Source organism: Coregonus clupeaformis, unplaced genomic scaffold, assembly GCF_020615455.1.
Source record: "Coregonus clupeaformis isolate EN_2021a unplaced genomic scaffold, ASM2061545v1 scaf0549, whole genome shotgun sequence".
Classification (NCBI taxonomy): Eukaryota; Metazoa; Chordata; class Actinopteri; order Salmoniformes; family Salmonidae; genus Coregonus; species Coregonus clupeaformis.
In genome coordinates, this window is record NW_025534004.1 from 102,543 (window position 1) to 115,715 (window position 13,173).

A 13,173-nucleotide genomic window follows, 5' to 3' on the forward strand; every position below is an offset into this window, starting at 1 on the left:
TTTGAAGTACTTTAAATGAAATAATGGACAGAAAGACTAATTCAACTACATCTTTCACTGAATCAGAAGGCTCATTCATCACAAAACCTTTTGATATTGGCAATTATTTGTATGACTATTTCATAGCTGAACTGGGCAAACTCAGGCATGAAACGCATAAAAGACCTAATAATGAAAGGAAAGCGTTGAAAAAAATGTTTTCTGTCAAGTTAGTGTGAAAATGTATTGTTGTCCATCAATGATGAGAAACCACCTGGTATTGACAACTTAGATGGAAAGCTACTGAGGATGGTAACGAACTATACTGCCACTCCATTTTGTCATACAGTGCATTCGGAAAGTATTCAGACCCATTGACTTTTTCCACATTTTATTACGTTACAGCCTTATTCTAAAATGGAATTAATGATTTTTCCCCTTGTCAATCTACACGCAATAGCCCAAAAACAGGTTTTTAGACATTTTTGCAAATGTATTAAAAATAGAAAACAGAAATATCTTATTTACATAAGTATTCAGACCCTTTGCTATGAGACTCGAAATTGAGCTCAGGTGCATCCTGATTTCATTCATCAACCTTGAGATGTTTCTACAACTTGATTGGAGTCCACCTGTGGTAAATTCAATTGATTGGACATGATTTAGAAAGGCACATACCTGTCTGTATAAGGTCCCACAGTTGACAGTGCATGTCAGAGCAAAAACCAAGTCATGAGGTCGAAGGAATTGTATGTAGAGCTCCGAGACAGGATGGTGTCGAGGCACAGATCTGGGGAAGGGTACCAAAATATGTCTGCAGTATTGAAGGTTCCCAAGAACACAGTGGCCTCCATCATTCTTACATGGACGAAGTTTGGAACCACCAAGACTCTTCCTAGAGATGGCCTCCCGGGCAAACTGAGCAATCAGAGGAGAAGGGCCTTGGTCAGGGAGGTGACCAAGAACCCGATGGTCACTCTGATAGAGCTCCAGAGTTCCTCTGTGGGGATGGGAGAACCTCCCAGAAGGACAATCCTCTCTGCAGCACTACACCAATCAAGCCTTTATGGTAGAGTGGCCAGACAGAAGCCACTCTTCAGTAAAAGGCACATGACAGCCCGCTTGGAGTTAGCCAAAAGGCACCTAAAGACTCTCAGACCCTGAGAAACAAGGTTCTCTGGTCTGATAAAACCAATATTGATCTCTTTGGCCTGAAAGCCAAGCGTCACATCTGGTGGAAACCTGGCACCATCCCTACGGTGAAGAATGGTGTTGACAGCATCATGCTGTGGGGATGTTTTTCAGCGCCAGGCATTGGGAGACCAGTCAGGATCGAGGGAAATATGAACAGAGCAAAGTACAGAGAGATCATTGATGAAAACCTGCTCCAGAGCCCTCAGGACCTCAGACTGGGGCAAAGGTTCACCTTCCAACAGGACAATGACCCTAAGCAAACAGCCAAGACAATGCAGGAGTCTCTGAATGTCCTTGAGTGGCCCAGCCAGAGCCCGGACTTGAACCCAATCGAACATCTCTGGAGAGACCTGAAAATAGCAGTGCAGCGACGCTCCCCATCCAACCTGACAGAGCTTGAGAGGATCTGCAGAGAAGAATGTGAGAAACTCCCCAAATACAGGTGTGCCAAGCTTGTAGTGTCATACCCAAAAAGACTTGAGGCTGTAATCACTGCCAAAGGTGCTTCAACAAAGTACTGAGTAAAGGGTCGGAATACTTATGTAAATGTCATATTTCAGTTTTTTTTTTTTTATCAATTTGCTAAAAATGTTATAAACCTGTTTTTGTTTTGTCATAATGGGGAATTGTGTGTAGATTGATGAACAATTTAATCCTTTTTAGAATAATGCTGTAACGTAACAAAATGTGAAAAAAGTCAAGGGGTCTGAATACTTTCCGAATGCACTGTATATATGTACACTACCGTTCAAAAGTTTGGGGTCACTTAGAAATGTCCTTGTTTTCTAAAGAAAAGCAATTTTTTTGTCCATTAAAATAACATCAAATTGACCAGAAATACAGTGTAGGCATTGTTAATGTTGTAAATGGCTATTGTACCTGGAAACGGCTGATTTTTAATGGGATATAGGCGTACAGAGGCTCATTATTAGCAACCATCAGTCCTGTGTTCCAATGGTACGTTGTGTTTGCTAATCCAAGTTGATCATTTTAAAAGGCTAATTGATCATTAGAAAACCTTTTTGCAATTATGTTAGCACAGCTGAAAACTGTTGTGCTGATTAAAGAAGCAATAAAACTGGCCTTCTTGAGAGTAGTTGAGTATCTGGAGCATCAGCAATTGTGGGTTCGATTACAGGATCAAAATGGCCAGAAACAAATAACTTTTTTTCTGAAACTGGCAGCTTCATTAAATAGTACCGCTAAAACACCAGTCTCAACGTCAACAGTGAAGAGCGACCGGGGATGCTGACCTAGGCAGAGTTGCAAGAAAAGCCATATCTCAGACTGGCCAATAAAAATAAAAAAGATTAAGATGGGCAGTCTGAGATATGGCTTTTTCTTTGCAACTCTGCCTTGAAGGTCAGCATCCCGGAGTCGCCTCTTCACTGTTGACGTTGAGACTGGTGTTTTGCGGGTACTATTTAATGAAGCTGCCAGTTGAGGACCTGTGAGGCTTCTGTTTTTCAAGCTAGACACTCTAATGTATTTGTCCTCTTGCTCAGTTGTGCACCGGGGCCTCCCACTCCTCTTTCTATTCTGGTTAGAGCCAGTTTGAGCTGTTCTGTGAAGGGAGTAGTACACAGTAAGGTTGGCTTCTTGGCATTTATTGCTATGGTCATTACTGCACAGATGGAAAGCAGAGACGTTTTTGGGTGTCAAGATTTTAGTGTAGAAGAACTACAGGGGGGTTTGAGAGAAGGGGGTTCCAGCCTCCCAGGGCGAGGCCTGGTGTAGGATGTTAGGGCCAAAGTAGTGTGAAGGGGTGGTGGGTTTGTTGGGGATAGTGGTGTATATCTAGGGTTAGATGGTGGTGCAATGCATTTTTTCCCCATTTCACTTTTTTGGGGGGAACAAAATGTGCAATTCACACTCCGACCTGTGAATGGCAGCAATATGCAACAAAGCGTCTAGTCTGCCGGAAAACCAGTCTTTACGGTAGTTTTACAGTCTTTACGGTACTTTTATACTTCCTTTTTCTAAGGCGCTTTTAGAAGAAAATTGTGACTCGGTTGATTGGCCGAATAAAAGCTGCCGTTTGGTCGTCACAATCTTCAAGGTGAGATTCGAATGAGACATTTAAAGATGTATGAAAATGTCATGTTTACAAAGATGTTTTGGATAAACATAATGTGAGATGTACTCGAGAGGACGTTACTGCCACTGCTGTTAGCAACTTGCTATCTGCCACCTGGCTAACGAGCTAGCAAGCATGCTGGTTAGCGTGCCATAGTGTCCATATGGAAACAGAACGTAACTACGCTCACTCATTGATGTCCCCTTACTACATTTGGGTGTTGTGAATTTTTTTGTTAGCTAGCTAACTAGGTCACCTGCTAATATAATGCTAGCTGGCTAACGATAGTAAGCTTAGGCCAGGGGGTTGTAGATAACGACGTTAGCTATAGCTTACGCTGCATGATGATTACGTATACAATATGCAAATAGTATATCGATGGCAGTTTTTTAGCAATCCAATGGTAATGTCTCCTGGGTCCGTGATGACTAGGCCACTGCGCAAACTGAAATGCCTATCTAATGTTAGTGCATTGCTGAGTGAAAACAGTGCTGTTCATTGATATTGTCTGAGACCCTGAGGACAAGGTTACTAATTTTATAATCCACTTGCCCTCGTATGTACACTAAATCTCAATCTAATATACATAGTATAAGGTAACTAGATATTGTTCAAATCAGCGTTTCGTTTGAAATGTTAAAACATCTGCCCTAACCTCAGACCATGGCGAAGTTCCACGCCCCTGAGATTCAGGACAATCCCTCAGGATGGGGTCCTTGTGCTGTCCCTGAGAAGTTTAAGGACATGCCCTACCAGCCCTTCAGCAAAGGAGACCGTCTGGGAAAGGTTGGTCTTCCTCTGCTGCCTCACACTTTTAATTATAAACAGCAGTTTGTCCTGCTTCAAGAGGAGGAAATTAGGCTGACTGATCTACTTTATTCTGTCCATCTGTGCAGGTAGCTGATTGGACTGGAGCAACCTACCAGGACAAGAGATACACAAGTGGGTTAAATTGTATTGTAGGATTCATAATAACAACATGATATGGTGTGAACATAATCCAGAATATCTTGCCTATTCTAAATGTCTATATTCAATATTTATTTATTTTCTGGTATTTCAGACCATGGATGCCATAATTTGACGTTTTGTTGATTGTTTTGACAGACAAGTACTCATCTCAGTTTGGGGGTGGTAGTCAGTATGCCTATTTCCATGAGGAGGACGAGACGAGCTTCCAGCTGGTGGACACTGCCAAGACGCAGAAGACTGCCTACCAGAGGAACCGCATGAGGTTTGCTCAGGTACAAGACTAACCTGCTCGACCACACACACAGTACCCCAAAAATGCTTTTCTGTGTCACCTATAACAGGATGGTGTTTTTTTCTGTTTTTACAGAGGAATCTGCGCAGGGACAAGGACCGCAGGAACCTGACCCAGTTCAATATGCAGACCCTGCCGAAGAGTGCCAAGCAGAAGGAGAGGTGAGCTGCATGCAGTTGTTTAGCCAATCCACTGCTAATGTGACATTCTAAAACTCATGTCGTTGTCTGGTTTTCTCTATACCTCTGTCTAATCTAATGTGGCTCTGTCCAGGGATCGCATGCGTCTACAGAAAAAGTTCCAGAAGCAGTTTGGTGTCCGTCAGAAGTGGGACCAGAAATCCCAGGTATGGGAAGATCAACGATGAATGTGGACTGTTTTATCAGTGCACCTTCTGACATCTGAAGCATATTGTGATACTCCTCAGATAACGTCTGATGTAGTCGTATAAATTTTCTGGCAACAGTCTTCCCAAACACCTGCTAACGCTACCATACGTGCCTGTCTCTCCTCCTTTCCCTTTCCCCCTTACCCCCCTTTCCTTTCCCCCCTCATACCTTTCATTTCAAGGCCCAGTTGAAGCCCCGGGACTCGTCGGTGGAGGTCCGGAGTGACTGGGAGGTGAAGGAGGAGATGGACTTCCCCAGGCTGATGAAGATGAGATACATGGAGGTGGAGGACCCCACTGACATGTGAGTGACTTATCAACACTGCATCTGTGCTCAATCCAGGGGAGAACGACTGCCCCCTCGCATTGAGGATTTCAAGTTGAAGGCCGACCGCGGTACTGCAGGCAATGTTTCCAGAAAACAGGATCCCCGTTATAGTGAATGGGGAAATGGCGATCTTCGTGGTCAATATTTGTGGATATACAAAAAAAAAACGAAAAATATTCATGGTACCAATAATGGCTTCTATTTCACCAGATGTATGTCCTTGAACCGATTTACTTTAAAATCACACACGGACGAGTTATAAGAATAATCTAGTTGCTAATGGCAGCCTGCAGTACCTCTGTCGGCCTTCAACTTACATTTACATTTTAGTCATTTAGCAGACGCTCTTATCCAGAGCGACTTACAGTTAGTGAATACATATTTTTTTATACTGGCCCCCGTGGGAATCGGAACCCACAACCCTGGCGTTGCAAACGCCATGCTCTATCAACTGAGCTACATCCCTGCGGCCATTCCCTCCCCTACCCTGGACGACGCTGGGCCAATTGTGCGCCGCCCATGAGTCTCCCGGTCGCGGCCGGCTGCGACAGAGCCTGGATTCGAACCAGGATCTCTAGTGGCACAGTTAGCACTGCGATGCAGTGCCTTAGACCACTGCGCCACTCAGAACTTGATATACTCCATGAGAGGGGGCAGCATTGAGCTAGCCTTCAACGTCGCTTCATAGAGTAGGTCAAACTGCGCATGCAATGTTTCCAAAAACTCCTCCATGTAAAAAGATGGCGACACGCTGAAATGACACTTCCTGATCATCGAATGCGCCACTGAGCAATCTCATATGAAACAATGGGGTGACGTCATCGATGGCTTTGTCCATATTTTTTACAGTCTATGGCTCAATCACACAGTTCAGAACAAAACCCACAGTCTGAATAACATGATGTTCAAGCTGCTTTTCAGCTGCAATCAGTCCGTTTTTTCCCTTTTATATCCACGTAAAGTCAATAGATGTTCTTTCTCCCTCAGTGAGTGCTGTGGTGCGTTGGAGTACTACGACAAGGCCTTTGACCGCGTCACCACTCGCAACGAGAAGCCTCTCAAGAGCATCAAGAGGATCTTCCACACAGTGACCACCACCGACGACCCTGTCATCCGCAAGGTACACACTCTCAATTCCACACATGTACAGCACTGTGCCAGGTACAATAAGCCAGAGCAACATATTATTGATTCAGTCCTTTTTGTTGTTTTGTCTGCCCATTCTTGTTCAGAACAAATGGTTTCACACATTTCAGAAACAAAAACATGGTTATTACAATGTCCACTGCCCTGTAGACTGTGTTCTCTGCTCTGATGTAAATCCTTCCCTATACCCTCCTCTCTGCAGTTGGCTAAGACCCAGGGCAACGTGTTTGCCACCGATGCCATTCTGGCCACCCTGATGTGCTGCACGCGCTCAGTCAACTCCTGGGACATCATTGTGCAGAGAGTGGGCAACAAGCTCTTCTTTGACAAGAGGGACAACTCTGACTTTGGTGAGGCTTTCTCAAGTAAATCTATTCAACTGTTGGTCTGTCTGACTGGTCAAGGACGTCTTGTTTACTAGTGAATCAGTAGTTATACCTAATATCCAACTCAATAATATTTCAATCTTCTTGTCATCATAATGCCAATGTTTAGGGGTGCTTTTGTTTTTTTTGGCTCATCGAACCATTTGTAAATGTTCATGTCAGATCTGTTGACGGTGAGTGAGACTGCCAACGAGCCACCACAGGACGAGGGCAACTCCTTCAACTCGCCCCGTAACCTGGCCATGGAGGCTACCTACATCAACCATAACTTCAGCCAGCAGTGTCTGCGCATGGTAAGACCACAACTATACACCAATGGACATGTCTAGTGCCATTCCTTCAATGTGAGTGTGATGTGGAAAGAGTCCATGCTTTTATGCCATTGTAAAAATACATCTTATTTGGATGTTAATTATTTAAAAGTTCAGAGAGTTCTAGTATGATGACGTGTCTTTGTTTTTCCCTCAGGGCGGGGAGAGGCACAAGTTCCCTAACCCCAACCCATTTGTAGAGGAGGACATAGACAAGAGTGAGGTGGCCTCTGTTGCCTACAGGTGGGTACTGACCCCTGCTCTCATGCTGCTCTCAGTACTGCAGACCGTCTGATCAGTCAGTCTATACACAGTTACTTCATTTACATCTGTAAGAAGACATTTTTTTTTTTAGGTACTACTGTTTTTAAATGGATCCATGTAATCTGTGTCCTGCAGGACTCTATACTCTGGGTTAGTGGTGAGGGGTGTTGCTGTGTAGACCTGTAAACTCACCTGTGTTTCTGTCTCAGGTACCGCCGCTGGAAGCTGGGGGAGGACATTGACCTGATTGTACGCTGTGAGCATGATGGAGTGATGACTGGGGCCAACGGAGAGGTGTCCTTCATCAATGTCAAGACCCTTAACGAGTGGGACTCCAGGGTAAGAGGCCAGTAATAGATATTTGATGCTATCACTGGGGATGAAATGCAGTGTTAACCTCCCCTCTAATGGTTAATGGTGTTGTTGAATGTTTTGTTCTTGTCTTTAGCACTGTAATGGAGTGGACTGGCGTCAGAAGCTGGACTCTCAGAGAGGAGCTGTTCTGGCCACTGAGCTAAAGAACAACAGCTACAAACTGGCCCGCTGGACCTGCTGTGCCATGCTGGCTGGGTCTGAGTACCTCAAGCTAGGGTCAGTACCCCCACACACACACACACACACACACACACATACACACAGGTAGAGTGCAACTATACTGTACACATAAACAGTTTTTCCCCTTCAAATGTCTATAAATTCACTTGGTTATCAGTTGAATTTGACCCTGCTGGTCCTCTGAACGTTTGAACATCTTGAAGAACAATCTCGTCTTAATGGCCATGTACTCTTATAATCTTCACCCGGCACAGCCAGAAGAGGACTGGCCACCCCTCAGAGCCTGGTTCCTGCCTAGTTTTTCCTAGCCACCCTGATTCTACATCTGCATTGCTTGCTGTTTGGGGTTTTAGGCTGGGTTTCTGTATAAGCACTTTGTGACATCTGCTGATGTGAAAAAGGGCTTTATAAATACATGTGATTGAATAGCTCGGTACATCCTCTGTTGTAAAACAATTCAACCAACCTCCATCAGTTAAATCCCCCCTCCCTCCCATGTCTCCAGGTACGTGTCTCGTTACCACGCGAAGGACTCAGCACGCCACGTGGTCCTGGGCACCCAGCAGTTCCAGCCCACTGAGTTTGCCAGCCAGATCAACTTGAGCATGGAGAACGCCTGGGGCATCCTGCGCTGTGTCATCGACATCTGCCGCAAGCTGGAGGAGGGCAAGTACCTCATCCTCAAGGACCCCAACAAGGTGAGCCCGGGACTGCTGAGCCTCTGTGATGCTTGACCACGGAGCAGAGCATACCCTTGACTGTTTGTGTAGAGAGCTGCCAATGACTTGAAAGACTAGTATTCAAAAGACTAGTACTTGTCTCCGAGCAACTTGTAGTAGTTAATTTCCCCCATTGTCTGACACCGTGTCTGCACACAGAGCCCTATAAATGTTAGTGTTCCTTACAGTGTGAGTCAATATCATCATCTTGTGTTTGTGTGCTTTTGCCAACAGCAAGTGATCCGCGTGTATAGCTTGCCTGACGGGACCTTCAGCTCAGATGAAGATGAGGAAGATGATGATGATGAAGAGGACGAGGAGGAGGAAGGTGAGGACTGCCACCTTACACTACGCGGTAGCTGTACAGTGTTTACAGTGCATTAGGAAAGTATTCAGACCCCTTGCCTTTTTCCAAATTTTGTTACGTTACAGCCTTATTCTAAAATGGATTAAATTGTTTGTTTTTTATCCTCATCTACACACAATACCCCACAATGCCAAAGTGAAAACAGTTTCATTAAAATTTTTTGCAAATGTATTACTAATAAAAAAACGGATACCTTTTTTTATTTGCTGTGAGGCTCGGGTGCATCCTGTTTCCATTGATCATCCTTGAGATGTTTCTACAACTTGATTGGAGTCCACCTGTGGTAAATTCAACTGTTTGGACATGATTTGAAAGGCACACACCTGTCTATATAAGGTCCCACAGTTGACAGTGCATGTCAGAGCAAAAACCAAGCCATGATGTTGAAGGAATTGTCCGTAGAGCGCCGAGGCAGGATTGTGTTGCGGCACAGATCTGGGGAAGGGTACCAAAAAATGTATGCAGCATTGAAGGTTCCCAAGAACACAGTGGCCTTCATCATTCTTAAATGGAGGAAGTTTGGAACCACAAAGACTCTTCCTAGAGCTGGCCGCCCGGCCAAACTGAGCAATTGGGGGCGATGGTCACTCTGACAGAGCTCCTCTGTGGAGATGGGTGAACCTTCCAGAAGGACAACCATCTCTGCAGCTCTCCACCAATCAGGCCGTTATGGTAGAGTTTCCAGACGGAAGCCACTCCTCAGTAAAAGGCACATGACAGCCCGCTTGGAGTTTGCCAAAAGGCACCTAAAGGACTCTCAGACCATGAGAAACAAGGTTCTCTGGTCTGATGAAACCAAGATTGAACTCTTTGGCCTGAATGGCAAGAGTCACGTCTGGAGGAAACCAGGCACCGCTCATCACCTGGCCAATACCATCCCTACGGTGAAGCATGGTGGTGGCAGCATGCTGTAGAGATGTTTTTCAGCAGCAGGGACTGGGAGACTAGTCCGGATCGAGGGAAAGATGAACGGAGCAAAGTACAGAGAGATCCTTGATGAAAACCTGCTCCAGTGCCCTCAGGACCTCAGACTGGGGTGAAGGTTCACCTTCCAACAGGACAACGACCCTAAGCACACAGCCAAGACAACACATTTACATTTACATTTTAGTCATTTAGCAGACGCTCTTATCCAGAGCGACTTACAGTTAGTGAATACATCTTTTTTTTTTATACTGGCCCCCCGTGGGAATCAAACCCACAACCCTGGCGTTGCAAACGCCATGCTCTATCAACTGAGTTACATCCCTGCCGGCCATTCCCTCCCCTACCCTGGACGACGCTGGGCCAACTTGTACCACCGCCATGAGTCTCCCGGTCGCGGCCGGCTGCGACAGAGCCTGGATTCGAACCAGGATCTCTAGTGGCACAGTTAACACTGCGAAGCAGTGCCTTAGACCACTGCGCCACTCAGGAGTGGCTTCGGGACAAGTCTCTGAATGTCCTTGAGTGGCCCAGCCAGAGCCCGGACTTGAAACCGATCAAACATCTCTGGAGAGACCTGAAAATAGCAGTGCAGCGACGCTCCCCATCCAACCTGACAGAGCTTGAGAGGATCTGCAGAGAAGAATGGGAGAAACTCCCCAAATACAAGTGTGCCAAGCTTGTAGCGTCATACCCAAGAAGACTCGAGGCTGTAATCGCTGCCAAAGGTGCTTCAACAAAGTACTGAGTGAAGGGTCTGAATACTTATGTAAATGTGATATTTCCGTTTCCTTTGTCATAATGGGGTTTTGTGTGTAGATTGAGGGGGGGGGGGAAACAATTGAATCCATTTTAGAATAAGGCTGTAATGTAACAATGTGGGAAAAGTCAAGGGATCTGAATACTTTCCGAATTCACTGTATATATTACAATGTGTGGGCAGTGGTCTCTGAATTTGATTTATATTTGATTGTATTCTCAGTCTAATGGTTTGTAAGTAATGTGATTAATAGATGACTTTTTGTGCAATACGTTTTCCATATTCTGAATGACTTATGTTTACTGATTTAATGTCATTTTCTCTCCCCCTCCTTTCTCTCTACTTCCTCTCCTCTTTTTGTAGATGAACCAGAACCCTAAGGTGTGGCGATTGCACCAGTGACCAGGTGGCCTGCACCACACAGAAAATACTCCCTTGTTACGTTCAAATAAAGATCTGTGAAACTGGCTCGTTTCCATTTATTTTTTATATTCTCCTACTAAAAGGAGAGATCATTATTTTCCTACTGAAAAATAAACACTAAGCAGGCATGAGTCATCAAAATGAGTAATGATGAGGATTCCTATTCTGCTCGGTATCTGTGAAGTGTGTATATAGGGTTGATAGCAGTTGAGTATTCTGGTATATTTACAGATACTTGACATTTCTGTATACATGTTGAGTGAATGGCTACTGGGTAGTTGGTGAGGGCAGAGCTACATCAGTCAGACTGCTGATCTATGTCCCAGATTACTACCAAGGCATGTCACCCGTCTGCTCCTCAAACACATGGTCAAAGCTGAGCCAATGTAAAGGTGTTCTTCCAGTCGATGCTTTTATCTGCCAAAGAATGAATGTTGTTTTTAGAGAAGGACCTTCAACAATCAAACATAATGACAAATATGACCTTCATTCATTACTAAGGGTGAGTTCTTACATTCAATCTTGTTTGCCAGAAATGTGTTACTACTGAAAAGTGAGTCTGTTTCGTTATCGCCAGGGCCCTGTCCAGAAACAACCCCTCCCAACTCATCAGGCGCTGAGCCAGTGTCCAAAAGTTGAATCTTCCTCAGGCACAATAAATAAGCTGTTCCCAAACAGTATTGCTTGGGGCAGTGTTAAAGCCAGACCGTTATTTCCTGCCAAAGTAGTGTTGTCTAGCTGGATGAACATTCAAGGAATTCCACTGTGAACTTTGGATCCCTCGGACAGTAAAGATTGATTAGTAGGGTATGGCTATAGACCGTAAGCCATTCAGAAAAGACTTCCCAAGATGGGAGAGGAGAGGACTGGGGAAAACATTGACTGTATACGTTCAGTTCTGATGAAAGTGGAGTATTTTCGAAGGCACTGGTTGTGTGTTGCCATATCATACAAGTATGATAAACAGTGGATTCAGATGAGGTCATGGTGGAAATGGAACACTGGAGGCTCAGATTCTCAACCAGGTCATCTTTTGATCTATCCTGGCAAAACTAGAAACAGGAAGTGAAAACACACACTGCAGTCAGATAAACTGTCCTGACAGTCTCTCAATACAATGATTGTAATGATCTCATGAGTGATTTTCATTCACAGCTATAATACATACTGTGAGAAAAGGTTGTTTAATAGAATTATGTTATTCTGTTTGTTCATTTAGGCCAAGCAGTCCCTCTCTGTAGTCTCAGGGTTGCGAATAATCCTTATCGGAGAGAGGCGGGAAAGAGTGCTGTGGGCAATGCCATCCTGGGCAGAGGGGGTGTTTGACGCGGTGGGGGTGAGAACCAGGGAGGCGCTGAGGAGGCAGGGCAAGGTTGCAGAGAGGAAGGTGACAGTGGTGGACACGCCTGGTTGGAAGGGGTTCCCCTCCAGGGGCTTCTCTCTGGGGGTCCGGAGGGAGATCATCCACGTCGATCCTGGAGGAGGCCAGGGAGAAGGAGGGGCAGGAGGAGAGGTGGCACCAAGAGGAGGACAGGGAGAGAGAGAGATGGGGCTGGACAGGGTCAGCTGGAGATGGAGGAGGAGACAGGGGAGGTGCAAGGAGAGGGAGAGGAGGCCACGAGACGGCAGAAAAAGAGGATACACAGAGGAGAAATCAGACAGTGAGTAAAACACTATACTATACCTACAGTACTCACTGAGAAAGTTGTTTTATGTGATTAACAATATATACTGTATGTCTGCCAGTATTTTCTCAATGTGTGTAAACGATAAAGAATGGAATGTAAATATAGAGTCTGAACTGGATGGAAATGTATCATTACTGACTCGTTACTGCTTGATAGAACCTCGTTACTGTTTGATAGAACTTATCTGCATGCACTGTATTCCCATCATTCTGCATATTTTGAATGTCTGATCAATTTGCATGATTTTCTGTTATTAATGTGAATATGAATCATTATAGCCGCAATCCCTACTAGTTCTGAAAATAGCTCTGATTATCACAAGTTACAGTGTGTGTGTGTATTGCTGCCTTTGATTACCACACTTGACTGTTGCCAAGGCTACACTGGGGCAAGGGCAATA

General features: G+C 44.9%; 1 protein-coding gene across 1 annotated transcript; it reads left to right on the plus strand.

The window, feature by feature from the left end:
* The first annotated feature begins 3,126 nt into the window (after nt 1–3,126).
* LOC121568920 (eukaryotic translation initiation factor 3 subunit D) lies at nt 3,127–11,130 on the plus strand. The gene is made up of 16 exons (XM_041879401.2): nt 3,127–3,232; nt 3,911–4,036; nt 4,147–4,192; nt 4,358–4,494; nt 4,590–4,675; nt 4,788–4,860; nt 5,091–5,206; nt 6,218–6,350; nt 6,579–6,726; nt 6,925–7,055; nt 7,231–7,316; nt 7,547–7,676; nt 7,786–7,928; nt 8,398–8,590; nt 8,846–8,939; nt 11,026–11,130. The coding sequence occupies exons 2-16, from the start codon at nt 3,914–3,916 to the stop codon at nt 11,040–11,042; spliced, it is 1,656 nt and encodes a 551-aa protein (XP_041735335.1). The 5' UTR covers nt 3,127–3,232; nt 3,911–3,913; the 3' UTR covers nt 11,043–11,130.
* The last annotated feature ends 2,043 nt before the right edge of the window (nt 11,131–13,173 follow it).